The sequence below is a fragment of the Sebastes umbrosus genome, chromosome 5 (assembly GCF_015220745.1).
Source record: "Sebastes umbrosus isolate fSebUmb1 chromosome 5, fSebUmb1.pri, whole genome shotgun sequence".
Lineage (NCBI taxonomy): Eukaryota > Metazoa > Chordata > Actinopteri > Perciformes > Sebastidae > Sebastes > Sebastes umbrosus.
The window spans coordinates 30,588,164-30,605,146 of NC_051273.1; the positions used below are offsets into that span (position 1 = coordinate 30,588,164).

The window sequence follows — 16,983 nt, forward strand, 5'->3', positions numbered from 1 at the left end:
TTACCGCCATCTACCGTTCACTTCGAGAATTACACATTTATATTATATTTTATTATATTTTATTATATTTTATTATATTTTATTATATTTTATTATATTTTATTATATTGTTTTCTGTTCTCTACATACATATTAAGAACTCATGAATATCTTTATGAAATGTTTCTTAATAAAAGTCCACGTGTTTGTTAATAGTCTGTTTATTGTCAATACATGGTTGCTGCTCCCCAAGTGCTCCACAGACAGACCCAGGACGGTCTGCAGGACGGATAATGTTGCACACAGTGCACTTTAGACTAAGCTACTGGAGTTACCCTGCACTATACTCACCTTTAACAGTCTCTTCTGCACCTTGTAATAGTCGTGTATCACAGCTGTTACCCTGCACTATATTCAGTTTGAACAGTTTTCTTCATCTCCTTGTATTTTTATATCTGGTATATTTTTTTGTACTTTGTACTACTAACTTTTTTACTGCCTTTTTACTAACATGTTTTGCACTATGGAACTGTAATGCTGGAAACTTGAATTTCCCTCGGGATCAATAAAGTAACTATCTATCTATCTATCTATCTATACTGTATATACTGCTCCTATTTTTATACTTCCTTCTATTTAAATGGTTCATATTTAGTTACACTTTGTTTAGCTCTTTTTTTACTGTGTTAGCTGATGCATCTTGTTTTCTGCACTAATCCCTTTTGCTGCTTTACACTGCAAATTTCCCCACTGCGGGACTAATAAAGGAATATCTTATCTTATCTTATCTTATGTGGTGAGAGGCTCAAACAGCTGAATCCCAGATTAGGCCATGTGTCTTTTAAAGATGGCTTCTAAATGTTTAGGATGTCCTGAAATATAAACACCTCCCAATAAGGCAGCGTAATCCTCATCTGATGCATTGACTTTGTCTCTGCCCTTCACAGTTTTGCTTACTACTTACATATTGTGTAATAAAGGGCTTGGCGGCTTAACGCGTTGAGAGAGTTATGGTAGTCGGTTGAATGTACCAGAGTGTGGTTTCAAGCCTGTACATGGAGCTCACAGACACATGTAAAAAAAAAAAAAAAAAAAAAAGATTGAATTGTCACTATTATTTATGACTTTCATATTTTTATTTGTTGACAATAATCATTGTTTCAGCATTTCATCAGATGTCTTAACGCTAAAAATAAAATTCAAATGGAATAAAGGAATATTACAGGAAACCTATACATAGATGAATACATCTTGCCAAAAATGACTCCATTAGTTAGTTGCTCTTGTCCTTTTCCAAGGTAAAGCTCTTTCGACTTCTCCAGCGCAGAAGTTTCAGGAAGTTCAGACTGGCGTTGAAGACCTTGTCGTGTTCAAACACCATTTTGTAAAACGTGTCAATCGGGAGGTCGCCGTTGGGGTCAGCATATTTAAGTGTGGTCATAGGGGTGTAAAGCGTGTTCGTCTGATGACGGAAAGGAGGATCGTCCATGGTGATGATCTTGAGAGTATGCTACAGGAGGAAAAACACAGAGCAAACATAAACCATAGGTACAGACAATGCACAGTAACTCAACTCAGTTGCAGTAAGCAATCAATGATGGGTGGACAAACACTACTATACCTCTGCTACATCGTCAGCAGTCTGCCCGAGGGTTTCAAAGATCTGATTGTAGTTCTTCAAGTAGATGTTCGTGAACATGTCAGCAGTGATTTTGTCAGCTTTGCTGAGATCAGTCTTCATGCCCTCATCGTAGACTTTACGCTCAAACTCTGTTATCACTGGACCTGGCTCTATCAGGCTGATACTGAGGAAAGGAAAAAAAGACAAGTACAATACAAACATAATCAAATCCCATAGGAAGCTGAAGAGCAGCATGCTAAGTTAAAAGGTAACTGAATGCTACAGAGACAATGTTACTTTTAATATACTGTATTTATTTGAAACCACCCTGCAAAACTATTTCCTTTAATATTCCTGGCAAGTTAACACTTGCCCCAGGCCAGGGTGTTGTGTGGTTTCTTTGTTGTTTTACCATGACATACCTTGGTTGGCATATCTTCCTCTCAATGGTAAGACAATGGTCTGGTTGTGCAATATGAGTGTGCAGCAGCAGATGTTTCACCATAGATACAGTAAGCGCTAGTTTGCAGGCACTTACATGTTAGTTCTGAAGGGGAATGCGGTTTCCCTCACTGATCCCAGCTTTGTGAGCACAATTTGAAAAACCAGCACCAAATAAAATGAGCAGTGTGTAGTCTGTGTGTTCTGTAGAAGTAGCATAAAATAATCAGAGTCTTACTTGAGATTAAACCTCAGGGCTTGTACTGCTAAGCTTTCACAGAAGCCTTCCACTGCGAACTTGGATGCTGCATAGACGTCATTGAATAAAATCCCTGAAAAACAGAGTGAGACACTGTTAAGACAGTGTTTTGTCACCATAAACAAAGGCTGATCAAGATGAACAGATGTAACCATGCTCACCCTGAATGCCCATGACGCTGCTAATGACCACAATATGACCTCTTTTCCTCCTCTTCATGTCAGGTAGGATTTCCTTCAGCAAACGCACAAGCCCAAAGAAGTTGGTGTCCATGACAGTCTTCATCTCATCGATAGACTGACATTCGATGGGTCCAATAAGACCCATCCCAGCATTACTTACTGCGAGAGGAAGTCAGGCATGGCAAGAAATGTTATCAAAGCATATATAAGAAAAATATGCGTATTTGTGAGTAGCGACAGTTCATCTGGTTAGATTGTTATCAGGTCATTAAATGGGCGTTATCGGAGATTATAAGCCTCATAGATGTGGGTCAGTAGGGGCCTGCTACAGCCACTAGTAGGTGTTGTCATTGATTCACATGGGTGATGTCCAAAAGTGGGAATAAAAGCAAAAGACCGCAATCTCTAGCGACTGTAGTAATTATGACAGTAGCAAAAACAGAAGTCTGGTGCTATGGGGTTCTGCTAAGGAGTGGAGGTCTGGGGTGATGGATGGGTTGCAAAACACAGGGCTTTCACCCAGGCAACAGGGGTTTGCATCCCATGTAAACCCAATGTTGTGTTCAGAACCTTAAATTTCATTTTCACTTTTCAAACATAGTTATTTTAAGCCAAATCACGATCATTTTACCTAAACTTAAAGGACCAGTGTGTAACAATTAGGGGGATCTTTTGGAAGAAATGGAATATAACATTAATAAGTATGTTTTCTTGAGCATATAATCACCTGAAAATAAGAATTGTTGTTTTTTCGTTACCTTAAAATGAGCTGTTTATATCTACATAGGGAGCGGGTCCTCTTCACGGAGTCCGCCATGTTGCACCGCCATGTTACTACAGTAACCCAGAACGGACAAACCAAACACTGTTAACTTTTCCTGCTTGGGACGGAGTCGATAACGTTACTAGCCGCACTCGCCGCCCCTCTCTCTCTCTTGCTTCACCACTCTCTTCCCACTTACACACACTTTATGCATGGGCTCAGCTCCAAATGACATACGTTACTCAACAACTGACTCTAGAGAGAGCCATTTGCGTTTTTGCATCGACCACCGTAGCTCTTCTGCACGCTTCAGTTGGTTGCAATCTGCAACCTTACCACGAGATACACTGCTCCTGTAAGTGGTTTTGTTGCCTTTACCCAAAAAGTTGTAGTTTTGTTGCCTAAACAAGCTGTTTTGTTTGTGTTCGAAACGTAACGTTTCATTCGGTTTTACAACGTGTTAACATTTGTTGCTTTTAAGTTTCACTTTCACTTTTACAATGTAGTAGGTGTAGAAGGCCCCTACTGCCCTATATCTATGAGGCTTATAGCGACTGATAACACACATATGATGAACTGAACAGTCGAATCGGGTGCGCAGTTGCAGAATTTTCTGGCTGCATTGTGAACCAAATGTTGTGGGCTTACTAAGAATGTCCACCCTGCGCTCAGGCAGGCTGTCCACACAGGCTTTGATGGAGTCCTCGTCACATACGTCCAACTGTTTGATCTCCAAAGTCCGGCCCAGACACCGACCTACTGCCTCGACCAGCATCTCACCCTTGCTTAGGTTCCTCATGGTGGCATAGACTACAACAAACAAGTAGAATTAAAGTGTACCAAGAGACATTAGAGACGTTATCAAGGGCCAGTGCACCTACCTACCATCACAAATTAACAACGTATTTTATAGCTTACCCCTAGTGGCTCTGCAGATCGTTTTGATTTAATTTTCTTAGGTTTTGTCTCTAAATGTCTGCTGCTACACCAAATACAAAGATTTAATAGAATTTTATTTATGATGTTCAACGCATTCGAAAACATGACAGCTGTTGAACTCAACTGCAAAGTCTTTTCCAGAATGTCCCAGTTGCTCAGGACAATCTGCAGACGTTGGGACTATTTGTTCCGTAGAAAGCAGTTCCAATGGAAACTGTTGACAGTGAGGTGTGTGGATTATCCAGAGTAACCAGGACATTGTCTCTGGAAAGAGACGTCATTGTTGAGTTATTGCTGGCACAAGTTTCAGAGCAAAACAACCAACCAAAACAATCTGCACTGCTAAGAAAATATGGGTTCCTTTTGTGATTTGGATAAATATAATATGTTTATGATTGAAGTATAATAAGTTTCTTGCCAAATGATGGGTTACCTGTGCATATATTCTTATATATATATTTTTTAATACCGTTATCTCAAGATCACAAGTTAATTATGTCGTTATCTCAAGAAAACAAGCTTTGTTATCTCGAGATCATAAGATAATTATTTAGAAATAATAGCATTAAAAAGAATAATTGCAAGCACGGCCGTTCTTGGCTTCCGTATGTAAGCACATAATTTTGAATGATTAATCTCCAAAAGCATAATATTCAATATTACTTCTAAAGTGCCTTTCACACTTTTTGCTGCCATGTAACCACTAGTATTATTAGAAGTCACTTGTATTGCCATAATCTTGAATATTCACCGTTATTATTCATTGAAACTTTAGTTCAAATAAGGGGCTGCATGAAACGTATTGGGGTGGGGAGAACAACTTTTTTTAAAGAGGCAACTTTACTCAAATTGGCCCCTCCCCCTGACATAGAAAAATACTGCAACATCCTCCCCTATAATATGTCAAAATAATATAACAGTGTTGAATTGGTGCAGTTAATAATAAAAAACCTAGGGTGTATAAAGAATTTAAAATAGTGCACAATCTTAAAAGTACTATTTCAACCACATCATATTTTTCATTTAGTCCCTTTGCTGTTAAATTCTCCCATTCTAAGTTTTCTTCAGCAGTTACAACCTGATGAATGTGCAATACAGACAACTTTAAAAAGTGAACTTTCCTTAACTTCTTTTGAATCCTTTACTGTAAGTTTTGACAAAGTTTTTAAATGTGTCAATTTTACCCATGAATCTTTTCTTCTCATCTTTTGCGATGCGGGCAGCCAAGGCGAGGCCGATCCCAGAGGAGCAGCCTGTGATGAGTACCACCTTCTGGGTCATTGTGCCTGGTAAGTGTTTGTCCTGCAGCTCCAGCAGCGGAATGAAGAAGAACAAAAGACGGGAGGATATGGGCGACGAGGAGGCACAACTAAAGCCCCTTCCTTAATCCACAGGGCTGCAACTCAGCAGAAGCCTTGTGCACATGGGCTGAAGATTACCATCAAGACCGGCCTAGTCATGGCGCTGATGCCTGGTGAGGATTTAGGCTCATGATAACAAGTTTGTTTTTGCAGTGAACTTCAGTAACTTGACTCAAATACTTGACAAAAAAGCACATGTTCTTGTTTGAATAAAGAAAAGCAATCAGAAAAGACAATCTCCAAACCAGGTCATATTTTTATTCAAATTCAGAATTCCTCAATTTAAATTTGTCTTTCAAGCTATAAACTGTGAAAAGGGAAATGTTATGTAAAAATACACATTCGTTTTGTCGCAAACAGAAATACATTTGTGATGTTTAAAATGGCAGAATCTCATCCATGACAAATGTCAATTTTCAAAATGTCCTTAAGGCCACACCGAACTTGGGAGAAATAGTGCATCATCTTTCACTGGACCATAAACAGTTTATCATTTTAATGCATAAGAAAATTCCAGAAACGTTCCCAGCAAAGGTTTGATTCAATATATTTTAGATACTGTGAGTGTGCACTTATAAGATTCTGCCCTACATCAGAGTTTCAAAAAGGGATGTGAAATATTTAATGCATCTCTAAGCTGCACTCCACCCACACAAAACTTTGAAATTCCCAGCTCACATTATCTTGCAGGTTGATTATTCTTTGAATTCCAACGATACACGATAAGTAATGGATCTTTGCAGGTTTCTTGCTGATGCCACTGCTTTTTTAACTTTTTTTTTGCAGGCTCTGCATGCAATGTTTGCCCCAGTTATGTTTCAAACATCTTGGGGTCCCAGGCTTGGAACCAGCCGGTGAAGGGGAAAGGCTCGTTCCCCTGTGTAATCCTGACGATGGGGATACCGCAACGGGCAGAGGGATCCGCCTTCACATAGTCTTCAGCTGAAAGGAAAACAAGGATACATTTGTGAACAAATTCCTTTGTGTAATTTCTCCTCATCTTTAATAGCTCTGGTTGTCTTACCAATCTTGAGTGATCCAGTTTTCTCTGTCTCATTGGCATCGTTTCCGACCCAAACGAAGATCTGGTGGGTGAGATAACCAAAGGGATTTAGGGATGAAAATGAGATCTGCGAGAACTGACAATGAATGGTTCCATTAAAAGTGAAGCCAGCATATACCTGATCCCAGATGTCCAGAATCATAACATCATCGGATGCCAGATCCATCTGTGTGAAATCGCCGATCACCTCCTCCGCCTAAATATTGAGAAGAGTATGTTTAGCGGCTATATAAAAAAACATGTCAAATAAATACATCAGACCGGCACATACGGGTATTTAGCAAAAAGTCAAGGCCGCGCCGTGCCGGTCGGATGTATTGGTAAAAAAAAATCTCCCCTTAATGAAATTTAATTTTAGATGCAAACTTAGTTACTCACAATCAGCCTGCCAGTCTTGTTTGAACAGGCAAACAGTCGTGGAGGCCTGACTGTCTTCTTCAGGGCACTGGAGGTCTGGTAGTCATTCTTCCCACCCAGTGCATCCCAGAAACCAGCTGACGACGAGGAGAAAACAACAGTTTTCCACAGGAAATACTTTACACCGCAGAGATCAAAGCTCTTTTTTCAGCACTCAATCACTCACTTGGCTCCTTGGTCTCCTCCACCTCAGTGACTGTTCCTCCAAGCATGCCGGCAACATACTTTGCTGCAGTCATCTCCTCCGGAGTTCCTCCAATTCCCTTCCACAGGAACAGGGAACCAGGCAACTTCAGCACAAACACATCATTGGTGTTCAGAGAGGAGGCGGTGGGCTCCACCTGGGTCAGCGAGACACAAAGAGAGGGCGAATGATGTGAATCGTTCATTATAAAGCGCACAGTTTACGCACATTCAGTGTGATAAACAAAGCTGACCTCAACAGCCCGTGTGGCTTTGGTGGAGTTCTGGCGGATATGGAAGAGTCGTGTGCTGCCAGGCTTGCTCTGGCCACACTGACGGGATGTCCCACCCAGGTGGACGACCAAAGGCTTGTCCTTAAATATGCTCACAAGGTGAGGGGGTTCTTGGCCCCCAGTGACACGAACCTGCCAAGATACAGCAGTAGCTTGGCCAACATGTATTATGAGGACAGGGGTGATGGGATTTTTTCACCCTATGCTTGAATGGCAGGAGTGAGTTATTAAACGGAACAGTTAAGGCATTTTGGGAAATGCTTATTTGCTTTCTTACTGAGAGTTAGATGAGAAGATCGATACCACTCAATACACAGAGTGTATATAAAGATGGACGACGCCTCCCCACCTCCTCCCACTGTACAGAAGTGAAGCCAAAATATCCTGGATACGGGGTTTATCACCTATACTGCCACCAGGCGGAGATTGAGATGTTTTGGCTTCACTTTCGGGAAGCTGTCATTTCGTCCACCTTTGTACACAGCTGATTCGCTTAGCTTAGCATAAGGAAGCAAGGGGAAAAAGCTAGCCTGGCTCTGTCCGAAGGTAACAAAACCAGCCTGCAAGCATCTCTAAAGCTCACTCATTATCACCAGGTTAGCTGTTTCCCCCTGTTTCCACTCTATAGCTTCATATTTAACGCACAGATATTTGAGTTGTATTGATCTTCCCATCAACTTTCGCCAAGTAAGCGTATTTACCAAGATGTCAAACTATCCCTTTGAAGAAAAACCTGAGTATAATACATAGCTTGTTTTCACAGTAAATATCTTACCTGTGTAGCTGCTCCACAAATGGAATCGTCCAGTTGTATGGTGAGAACAGCTGAAGCACACAGTTCAACCGGAGAGCACTTCTGCCCTTGCCTAAAGACAGCAAAGCCATAATGTATACATAACTCATTCACGCTTCAAGCTAAATCAATTGTGATATTCACTATTAAGTCTGAAAAGCAAGAAAGTCAACTGCACCAGCTCCTGGACAGCAAATCGATTTAGTTGAATCCTATATAAATCTAATATAAGGACGGACTCTAACTGTTTATACATGTCAAGTTTCTCTTTCTTTTTTTCACTTTGACTCTCTTTCCGTTTATTTTTTTTATTCTCACTTTATTATATTATTCTCTTGTCTAGCAATTATTTGCCAGTCGGTTGTATAAATGCCCAACTCGTCAAATACCGCCTTTTGGTAAGTGCCCCTCGGCATCAAAAACCAATGCACAGGTACCCTTTAGCAACAATATGTGACGAACCAGGCTTTGAACTAACTCTAATGTAAACCCACCCGCGGCGGTATTCGGCGGTCGGAGCAAGTGACGTATAGAGTGAGAGTCCCTTAAGGGTGGGCGGGAGGGTTTTTGTGGATCGGTCAAACAAACACAAGACTTTTAACCAAGAGACCGCTGTTCGTGTCCCGTATGAAACTAAAAGCAACGTTAACTTATATTGTCACGTCAGTCTGTGTCACTCGACTCATCGGTATTGTCAGTTCCGTGTGTCCCATGAGTCCTGTGAGTCGTTAGACACGTGACTCGTTAGTATCGTCAGCTCCGTGAGTCACTAGTCAGTGAAGTTAACGTCAACCACGACTGTTTCGTAACCCTAACTAAGTGGTTGTGTTGCCTAAACCCAACTTCCTGTGAAAACGGAAGTTTATTATGGAAGGACACTATGCATGTAACGAGCGTATATTGACACGCCATTCCCGGTCCGTCCAAAAGTAACGCGAGAGGGGTACCCCGTGCGTCGGTCTCCGAGTCCGAGGGGCACTGACCAAGTGGCGGTATTTATCTGCTAAATTAAATTGTAGATCTTGACGAGTTGGGAGTAAGAATGTGTTATGCTTCTGCCATTCTGAATGAATGGTGTGAAACACCAACAAAAGGTTGGTCACAAAAAAAAGGGAATTTGCACTTATAGAGTAAAATATCTACTAAGATGGTTCCTGCGTTTTTACTTAGTTAGTTTATATTGTGCTCACATGGTGCGTATCCCTAAAGAAAGGGGGGTCAGTAGATGCCCAACAACAATGATTTGCCCCGGACCCCCCTAACAGGTAAATCCAGCCATGCTGAAAAGATTGCACTCACCAGATGTAGATGATATACTTCTCTCTGCCTCCCATGTTGTAGGTGTACATCACCAGGTAACAGTCGCCTCCAAAGAACTGTCCGTAGGTGGATGGGTCCACAGCCACTCTATCATTTTCTTCCACTCGCCAAATCTACAGACAGCCACCATTGTCACATCTACACGGATGAATATACAGCATGAGTCAGGCTAGTTACCGTACCTTGACTTTCCCGGAGCCATCATCCACCATGCAGTGCTGGGCGGCCATGCTTTTGTCGCTGTGGAGTTTGGAGGCATCGAAGGGAATCTGCTCCACCTTGGCGATGCGACCAATGGTGTAGGGCTTACTCGGGCAAATGGTCTCTTCCTTGTCCAACCAGTTGAAGAAGAACTGCTTGAACAGGGTGGTCTCGCCCCCTGCTGGCAGCACCTGGACCTGTTCATGTCGGAAATGGACAGAGGAGCGAAGCATATTCATAAACAGGAAGACAAGACAGGAAGGATGAAGTTCTGGTCGCAGACTTTCACTACATGGCCACATTACCTGAGTTTTTCGGGGGTAATTCTTGTCTTTGATGAACTTTTCTGCAGCATTCAGTGCTGCCTTGCGCTCATCTGCATTTGCATCCTGACCTGCAGTTTGGGGTATGGTGTAGTGGTTAGAGACTACAAACTCTGGTCAAATCTATGAATGAGTCACATTTCCCAGTTGGAGAGTGCTGACTAACAACTGAGCTTTGGTAAATTCACAAAACTGAGTGTATCCAAAGAGGTTGCAGGAATGGATAGATGTCACGGTGTGTAATACCTTTCCAGACAAATATCTTGTTGTTCCCTCCATTGTCCAAGATGTAGCATTCACTTTGGGAGAGCTGATCTTGTTGGAATGGGTTTTTATCCTGCACCATAGTTGTCCTCATGGAGCCAGCAGCATCAGAAATCTAGAAAGTATAGAGATGATCAAAACATCTATATTTATCACCTGAATCTTTTAGATGCTGTAACATTTATGCGCAGTAATTCATTTAAAAGCTTAACATTTGCACATATTTACCAAATAGAGAGATGCCACAGTCGTGTTCTTCTTATCAGTTTGTATATCACAGGTTCCTGACGGGAGGTCGGGCTTCTTTCCAAGTGCCTATAAATAAACAGATGCTCACGGGTTGCACTTCCATCCTTCCAAGCAGCCTAAGCCAGATGTGTCCTGAATTAAGCTGTTCAAATTTGAAAAAAAAAAAAAAAGCTCACTTTAATGACTTCTTCTGGCTCACAGCCTTCGTCGATCATTTCTATTTCGCCGCGACCGCATTGCTCGTTGTCGCGGATAGCGATGGCCAGCTCAGTGGCTTTCAGGCACTCAAAGACGTTGCATTCACTGCCAGACCAGCGATACAAGTTCTAGCATTTCACAGAGAGGAGCAGAGGAAAAGAAGATGAAAAGACAGTTATGGTGAAACATTGTAACACCTGAAGCCTGAACAGTTCCAGTGTAACATATTTGGGTATCTATTCTGTCTTCTAGATCACCTCTCCCAAGTCAATGATGAAGCAGTCTCCTTTATTGAAGCTACTCCAAGCGAAGGGCACCTCAGTGGCTCTGATCTTCCGACGACCTTTCACTTGCAGCAGGTGTTTTTCATTTGTTTTGACCACATGACTGAAGCCTGAGGCTACACCACCTGTCTTTGACAGGAGAAAAGTAAGAAAGAGTAAAGCATTAGGACTATTACATAAAACTACAACTGCATGGTGTGTCAATTTCAAAGGATAGACTACTAATCAAAGATGTCAAACTATTCCTTTAAAGAGGACCTATTATGCTTTTGTGCTTTTTCCCTTTCCCTTTTTAGTGTGTTATATACAGTATTTTTTTGTGCATGTAAATCTGCAAAGTTACAAAGCCCAAAGTCCACAGAGTTACTTTCCCCCGCAGAAAAACTGCTCCTGAACTGCCTGAAAGGCCTTGCTTGAAGTCCCGCCTTTTCTTCTGTAACGTGATGTCACCAAGTAACACATTTGCATAATACCTGCCTAGCGGCTAGTTTGGCACGCCCTCAAACAAAGCTAATCAGAGTGAAGCTGGAGCGGAGTCCGAAGACTTTGTTTTGGTTGACCAATCACAACAATGGGCCAGCTGACCAATCAGAGCAGACTGGACTTTTCGGGAGGGGAGGAGCTCAAACAGAACAGAGGGTGAAAAGAAGTGCTGCAGCACAGCCGGTATGAGAAAATTTTTTTTTTTTTTTTTAACATTAAAGCATGTAAACATGTTCTAGTAGAAACTCAAAATACAAGCATACACTTGAAAATGAGCATAATAGGTCCTCTTTAAAGATGTCTAGTTTCTGGCTTATTATTATAGTATTAGTATTTCAACTCCCTATTTTCCACATCTATGATACTACAATGAAACACTGGCTACGGTTTGTTTTCCTACTTCTTCTCACGACATCTGCTGGCATTTTGGCATCAGAAAGCATGTTTCTGCTCACCTTGTTTGCCAGTTCAAACTCCCCATGGAAACCTTTCGGCGGAAAACCTGAGGAAGCAACCAGCCACGACTCCAAACATTTCCCAAAATAGCAGTGTGACGACTTTCACTTTCCGTGTAAACATGCAATACTTAGACAAGCCCTTTAGCCTAGGTCATTACATTGGTTTCATTTGTAGTCTGGTACAAACACATGAATTGATTTCTCTTTGTTCCTAAAGGCAGAGATCAGAGTTTTTTTTTTTTTTTATTTCTATGAAAATATGTTTTAAATGATTTACCATGAAAACCACATACGTGAATATATCATGTTTCACCTTGTATCTGATGCCACTCTTGAAGTAGCCCATAAAGGTGTCTGACTCTTGGTTTTGCCACTCAGTGAACTGTAATGGCTGACCGTTCAGATAGTCATCCAATTGGGTCATAAAGATGGCAACACCCCCTTTCTCGTCCTGGGAAGTTTCAGCGCCTGTAGAATAATAGGTAACAGTAAAAAAGAAAAACAATGAGTGACTGTAAAATAAAAGAGAGTATAGACAGACAAATGAGGGGAATTTAATTGTACAATAAGCCAGAGTTTGTTTTGAGGTGTCAGCAGAGAATCTAAGTCCAATACCAATCCACGAGTGAATGTTGTAAGACGGAGCAGCGGAGGTGTGGAGCACTATGTATGAGTCTCCGGTGTAGAAGTCTCCATAGTGACTTTTACGGAGGGGTGCCAAGTCCATTTTTTCTATCCGCCACACCTGCAGGCCGGGCTCCTTCCCTGCTTTCTCGAACTCCTTGTGTAACACCATAGTGCTAAGGGCCTGAGGGAAGACACATCGTCATTAACAAATAGCCCATCAGGCCACAGAGAGGACAGGAACTAACCTTAAAACGCAAGAGTTGATAGTTTGCAACAGTTTCATATAGGGCTGATAAATCAATTTCTCGATTGACAGAAAATTAACTGGAAATTGACGTTTTCAGGCCCGAATGGCTTCTCATATGTGAGGATTTGCTGCTTTTCTTATTCTGATGTGATAGTAAACTAATTATCTGTGGGTTTTGGATAGCTGGTTGGACAAATTTGCAGAGCTCACGCTTTAAGAAATTGCATTTTTCATCATTTTCGGATATTTTACAGACTAAACTATTTCGCAAGTGATGAAAATCATCGATTGTTGCAGCCCTATACACAATGGAATTCTGCCATTGAGACGCTCATGTCAGGATTGAAGAAAACAGGCAAAACCAAGAAAAAAAAACTCTTCAAAGTCATACAAACATAGCGATCCCCACTTTTTTATCATCACCTGATGTTCTCAGGGAAAAGTTGATCAATAGTGCATTATGTTGCTTTATTCTATCCCATTCAAAAGTTATCTTTATCTCAGAACAAATGGGTGCATTTACTCTATGCAGCATTTGTTGCTAAACCTGTAATACAGGTACCATGTTGTTAATAGAAGTGTGTTGGTATAAAGTGGTGAAAAATCACCTGACCTACCAAGGCGTGTCCTCCTGTGCACTTAGTGTCAAACTGCAATGCAAAGTGTTGGTGTGGTGTTTTTGGGCAGGAAATTAAAGCCACTCCCCAAGACAAAAACATCTACCTTGTACTGTACAGTGCGTAATTATTTCCCAGCGTTGGGTGGAAAATTGGGAAACATAGAATTAATATGAATATATGTCATGCACCAGAGGAAACACGACTTATAACATACATTCAAAATATATGCTAAATAACTGTCAACATGCATCTGTATCAACTTTTTACTGTTGTTGCATCCTTTGATGCAGAATCAGGAAAGACTTCACATTACTATGAATAACTAAGGCAAATTTCTCAAAAGGCAAAATAAGCAATTGGTCTATAATTTCATAGAATATAGAGTTTTATAGCATTCCTTAGCATTTTTGTAAAAACATGCAGGTTATTAGTAGTCAGTTCCTATTACCTGGTGAGGATAGAAGACAGATGCTGGATGAGAAGAAGCTGAGACTGCTGCACTGCTGCTGCTCTTCCAGTTTTTCTGCACCAGGCTGTCTGCGCTCAGGTCTGCTATATAGTCCGGAGAGACACGAAGAGGTGTGTCCGGTAGCAACCTTAGCAACCTAACCCATCCCAGTCTGCAAAAGAGCTGCCAGAAGTAACATTATATAACTTTATGTGACAATGTTCGATTAAAAAATGAAATCCGAAGAGTGATATGCAAAAGAAAACCTATAGGTTAAAGCATAAAAATCACAGACAAACTCTTAAGTGGCATCTGGATCAGACCGGCTGCTGTGGACCAACACCCAAATCTAAGAAGCTGAGGTACTACAGAGCTCGGGAGTGTTCACAGAGAGAAAACAAATATAGTGAGGTCACAATTTACTACTTTATTTGTATTTATTTATTTATTTTTATTGTGTTATAAAGTGATTACAAAACAAGTGAAGACATGTGCAGGGACATACATAAAAAAGACCAATATATATTATACAAAGAAAGACAAATAACAAAGTACAAAAACAAAACTAAACAAAACTAAACTAAAACAACACAAGGGGATAAAAGCAGGTTGAAGAATGTGTGTGTGTGTGTGTGTGTGTGTGTGTGTCTGTGATGTGTGTGATGTGGATAATGGGTGTGTGTTTGGCATTGAATGTGGCTAGATGACATATCTACTCTTAAACACATACAGAATTTATGCGCACGCGATATAACTCGTTCCATCATTCTAATTAAATTGTTCCCACGTTTTGATTCCTTTGTGCGCACGAGATAGTATTTCGTGCACATACAGTCAACCAGAGGAGCGCACTCTACTGCAGTGTTCTCTAACAGGAGTGATGTTGCGAGCTGGAGAGCCACAATTACGCACGGAAGATCCACAGGTAACATTTTGTGCAGCCAGCATCACTCATCGTGCTAATGAACACATCCAACGTGTTCCTGCACATCAGCAGACGTGTCTGAGACTGACACAAACACTAAAGACTTCATACGCAGCTCCACAAATGGCTGGGCACTTCATCTTTTTTTTTTAAACGGACTTGCCAAAATGTTGTCAGGAGCTCCACGTTTTTATTTTATAATAGCCTAGACGTGGATGTGTGGCTTATGCAACACTGCGATGCGGCCTGCCAAAGTGCGTCGGGACCGTGCCAAAAGCACATTTGGTATCATTTCGTGGCTGTGACAAGCACATTCACTACTTTCACCCCCTTTAAAGCTGCAGTAGGCAGAATTGGAGTAAATATCATATGATATGATAAAAAAAAGTTAGTTTTATAAAATGGTAACTATATCATGACAGTAGTGCATGAGACAGGGTATCCTCTGTGTCCTCCGGTGTCCTCTGGTGCTCCTAATGGCATCTGCAAGATTTCACAGACCGGAGGAAAACAACCAATCAGAGCCGAGCTGGAGCCTTGCTGTCTCTGAGCAGCTGTCAATCACTGGCAAACTCCAATCAAACGGTCAAACTAGGCAGCGCTGAACAAACATGAATCAATATTTGGTTACTGTGATGCTTATTTCTCACGTAAAATGTTTTCAGAAACATCCTGTAGTGAACTGTTTAGCTGTAAAATTAGAAAGTTTGTGACCTTGTTGAGATCAGTTGAGGAAATACTAAGCACCGCCCACCAGCCAGAGCAAATTTTCTCATTTTACAGCTAAACAGTATTAGTAATAAATCAAGTGAGAAGTAGGGTCATTTTCTCATAGACTTCTATACAATCAGACTTCTTTTTGCAACCAGATGAGTCGCCCCCTGTTGGCTATTAGAAAGAAAGCAAGTTTAAGGCACTTCCGCATTGGCTTCATTTTTCAGACCTGGAGGTTTCCCACTGGTTTACCACATAGATTATTTTCTGCAAAATCCCAAATCCAATTGGAAAATCCCATTGGCTTGTTGTCAAAGGAACCAAGGCGATGCTAACTTCAGGGTTTGCCTACAAAAATATGTCATCCCTGCACCACTCTATTACATTGCTGTTTTAGCAAGTGTTTGGTGTGATTTTCTGGCACTGGCCTGTCAGCAGCTGGAGTTTGTGACCACTCTGACTCCCATGTGGCAGTTTGACAGAAAGGGAAGGCACAAATCTCTCCTCTGAGGCCCAGCAGTCGCCTCAGGTTAGGGCTGGGTCCACCGCTCCTACTATCAGAGCTGCATCAGCACATTCTGCCTCTCTGTGTAAGGTAACACACACATAACTGACACAGTCCCTGTCTGGGACATACCAACGTGCCTCCACAAGACTGAACACATACTCAAGTTTACACATACACAATCCTAACTGCTGCCAACAAAGACAAAATCTGCTAACAGGCTGCCAACTACAGGCTACTTGTTCTAACCTGAGTGGGACTAAAACCCAGCAGTATTTTGCTGGAACACTGCTGTGAAGCATATGGCCCCATCACAAGTCTGATATAAGGGCTTCTTCCTGATTGAGCAAGGGTAGGGATACATGAATCACTCTGAGTCAAAACTGCCTGCAGCTGCATCTCATGAGGGTTTATTTCCTGCAGCAACACTTGCTCAAAAGCTCATGAAAAAGATCTTTTGCAGCCTTCAGGGGGATTTCACTTGTCACTACCTGTCATTGCTAATTTATCAGTCTGTTTAAAGAATTAGATAAGCTTGAATGTTCCAGATATGATGAATAGTTAGATGTTTAGTGAAATGTGCTAATTTGCTTTGCTTTGATGAGAAGATTGATACCACTCTCTCTGTATAGCAAATGTGAGGCTACAGCAATAAGCGGCAACCTCTGGGTCTGAAAAGTGACGCCAATTGGGCTGGTTGCAAAAAGAAGTCTGGTTGTATAGAAGTCTATGAGAAAATGCCCCAACTTCTCACTTGATTTCTTACCTCAGTAAACATTGTAAACATGAGTTTATGGTCTCAATCGCCATTTTCAAGTCTTTT

The 16,983-nt window shown here is 41.3% G+C and overlaps 2 protein-coding genes across 2 annotated transcripts; both read right to left on the reverse strand.

Annotated features, from left to right (window-relative positions):
* Nucleotides 1-1,099: 1,099 nt before the first annotated feature.
* On the reverse strand, nt 1,100-5,634 carry zgc:109982 (uncharacterized protein LOC553564 homolog). Its single transcript, XM_037770757.1, has 6 exons — nt 5,369-5,634; nt 3,894-4,055; nt 2,462-2,641; nt 2,280-2,373; nt 1,601-1,784; nt 1,100-1,489 (listed from the first exon to the last, which is right to left on the reverse strand). The coding sequence occupies exons 1-6, from the start codon at nt 5,463-5,465 to the stop codon at nt 1,253-1,255; spliced, it is 954 nt and encodes a 317-aa protein (XP_037626685.1). The 5' UTR covers nt 5,466-5,634; the 3' UTR covers nt 1,100-1,252.
* Nucleotides 5,635-5,781: 147 nt separating this feature from the next.
* scinla (scinderin like a) lies at nt 5,782-14,138 on the reverse strand. The gene is made up of 17 exons (XM_037770756.1): nt 14,017-14,138; nt 12,690-12,882; nt 12,388-12,542; nt 11,107-11,262; nt 10,828-10,977; nt 10,631-10,717; nt 10,385-10,517; nt 10,121-10,209; nt 9,797-10,012; nt 9,594-9,727; nt 8,277-8,367; nt 7,463-7,633; nt 7,192-7,366; nt 6,987-7,102; nt 6,727-6,804; nt 6,570-6,630; nt 5,782-6,487 (listed from the first exon to the last, which is right to left on the reverse strand). Exons 2-17 carry the CDS (start codon nt 12,868-12,870, stop codon nt 6,357-6,359), a joined length of 2,124 nt encoding a protein of 707 aa, XP_037626684.1. The 5' UTR covers nt 12,871-12,882; nt 14,017-14,138; the 3' UTR covers nt 5,782-6,356.
* Nucleotides 14,139-16,983: the final 2,845 nt, after the last annotated feature.

Coding starts and splice junctions, on each gene's coding strand:
- scinla (XM_037770756.1), bottom strand. CDS start 12,870: ATGGTGTTACACAAGGAGTTCGAGAAAGCAGGGAAGGAGCCCGGCCTG. Junction 10,718..10,827: donor AGCCAGAAGAAGTCATTAAA/GTGAGCTTTTTT, acceptor GTTTATTTATAG/GCACTTGGAAAGAAGCCCGA. Junction 7,634..8,276: donor TTTGTGGAGCAGCTACACAG/GTAAGATATTTA, acceptor GTATCTTGGCAG/GTTCGTGTCACTGGGGGCCA.
- zgc:109982 (XM_037770757.1), bottom strand. CDS start 5,465: ATGACCCAGAAGGTGGTACTCATCACAGGCTGCTCCTCTGGGATCGGC. Junction 2,374..2,461: donor CAGCGTCATGGGCATTCAGG/GTGAGCATGGTT, acceptor TCTGTTTTTCAG/GGATTTTATTCAATGACGTC. Junction 1,490..1,600: donor CTGCTGACGATGTAGCAGAG/GTATAGTAGTGT, acceptor TTCCTCCTGTAG/CATACTCTCAAGATCATCAC.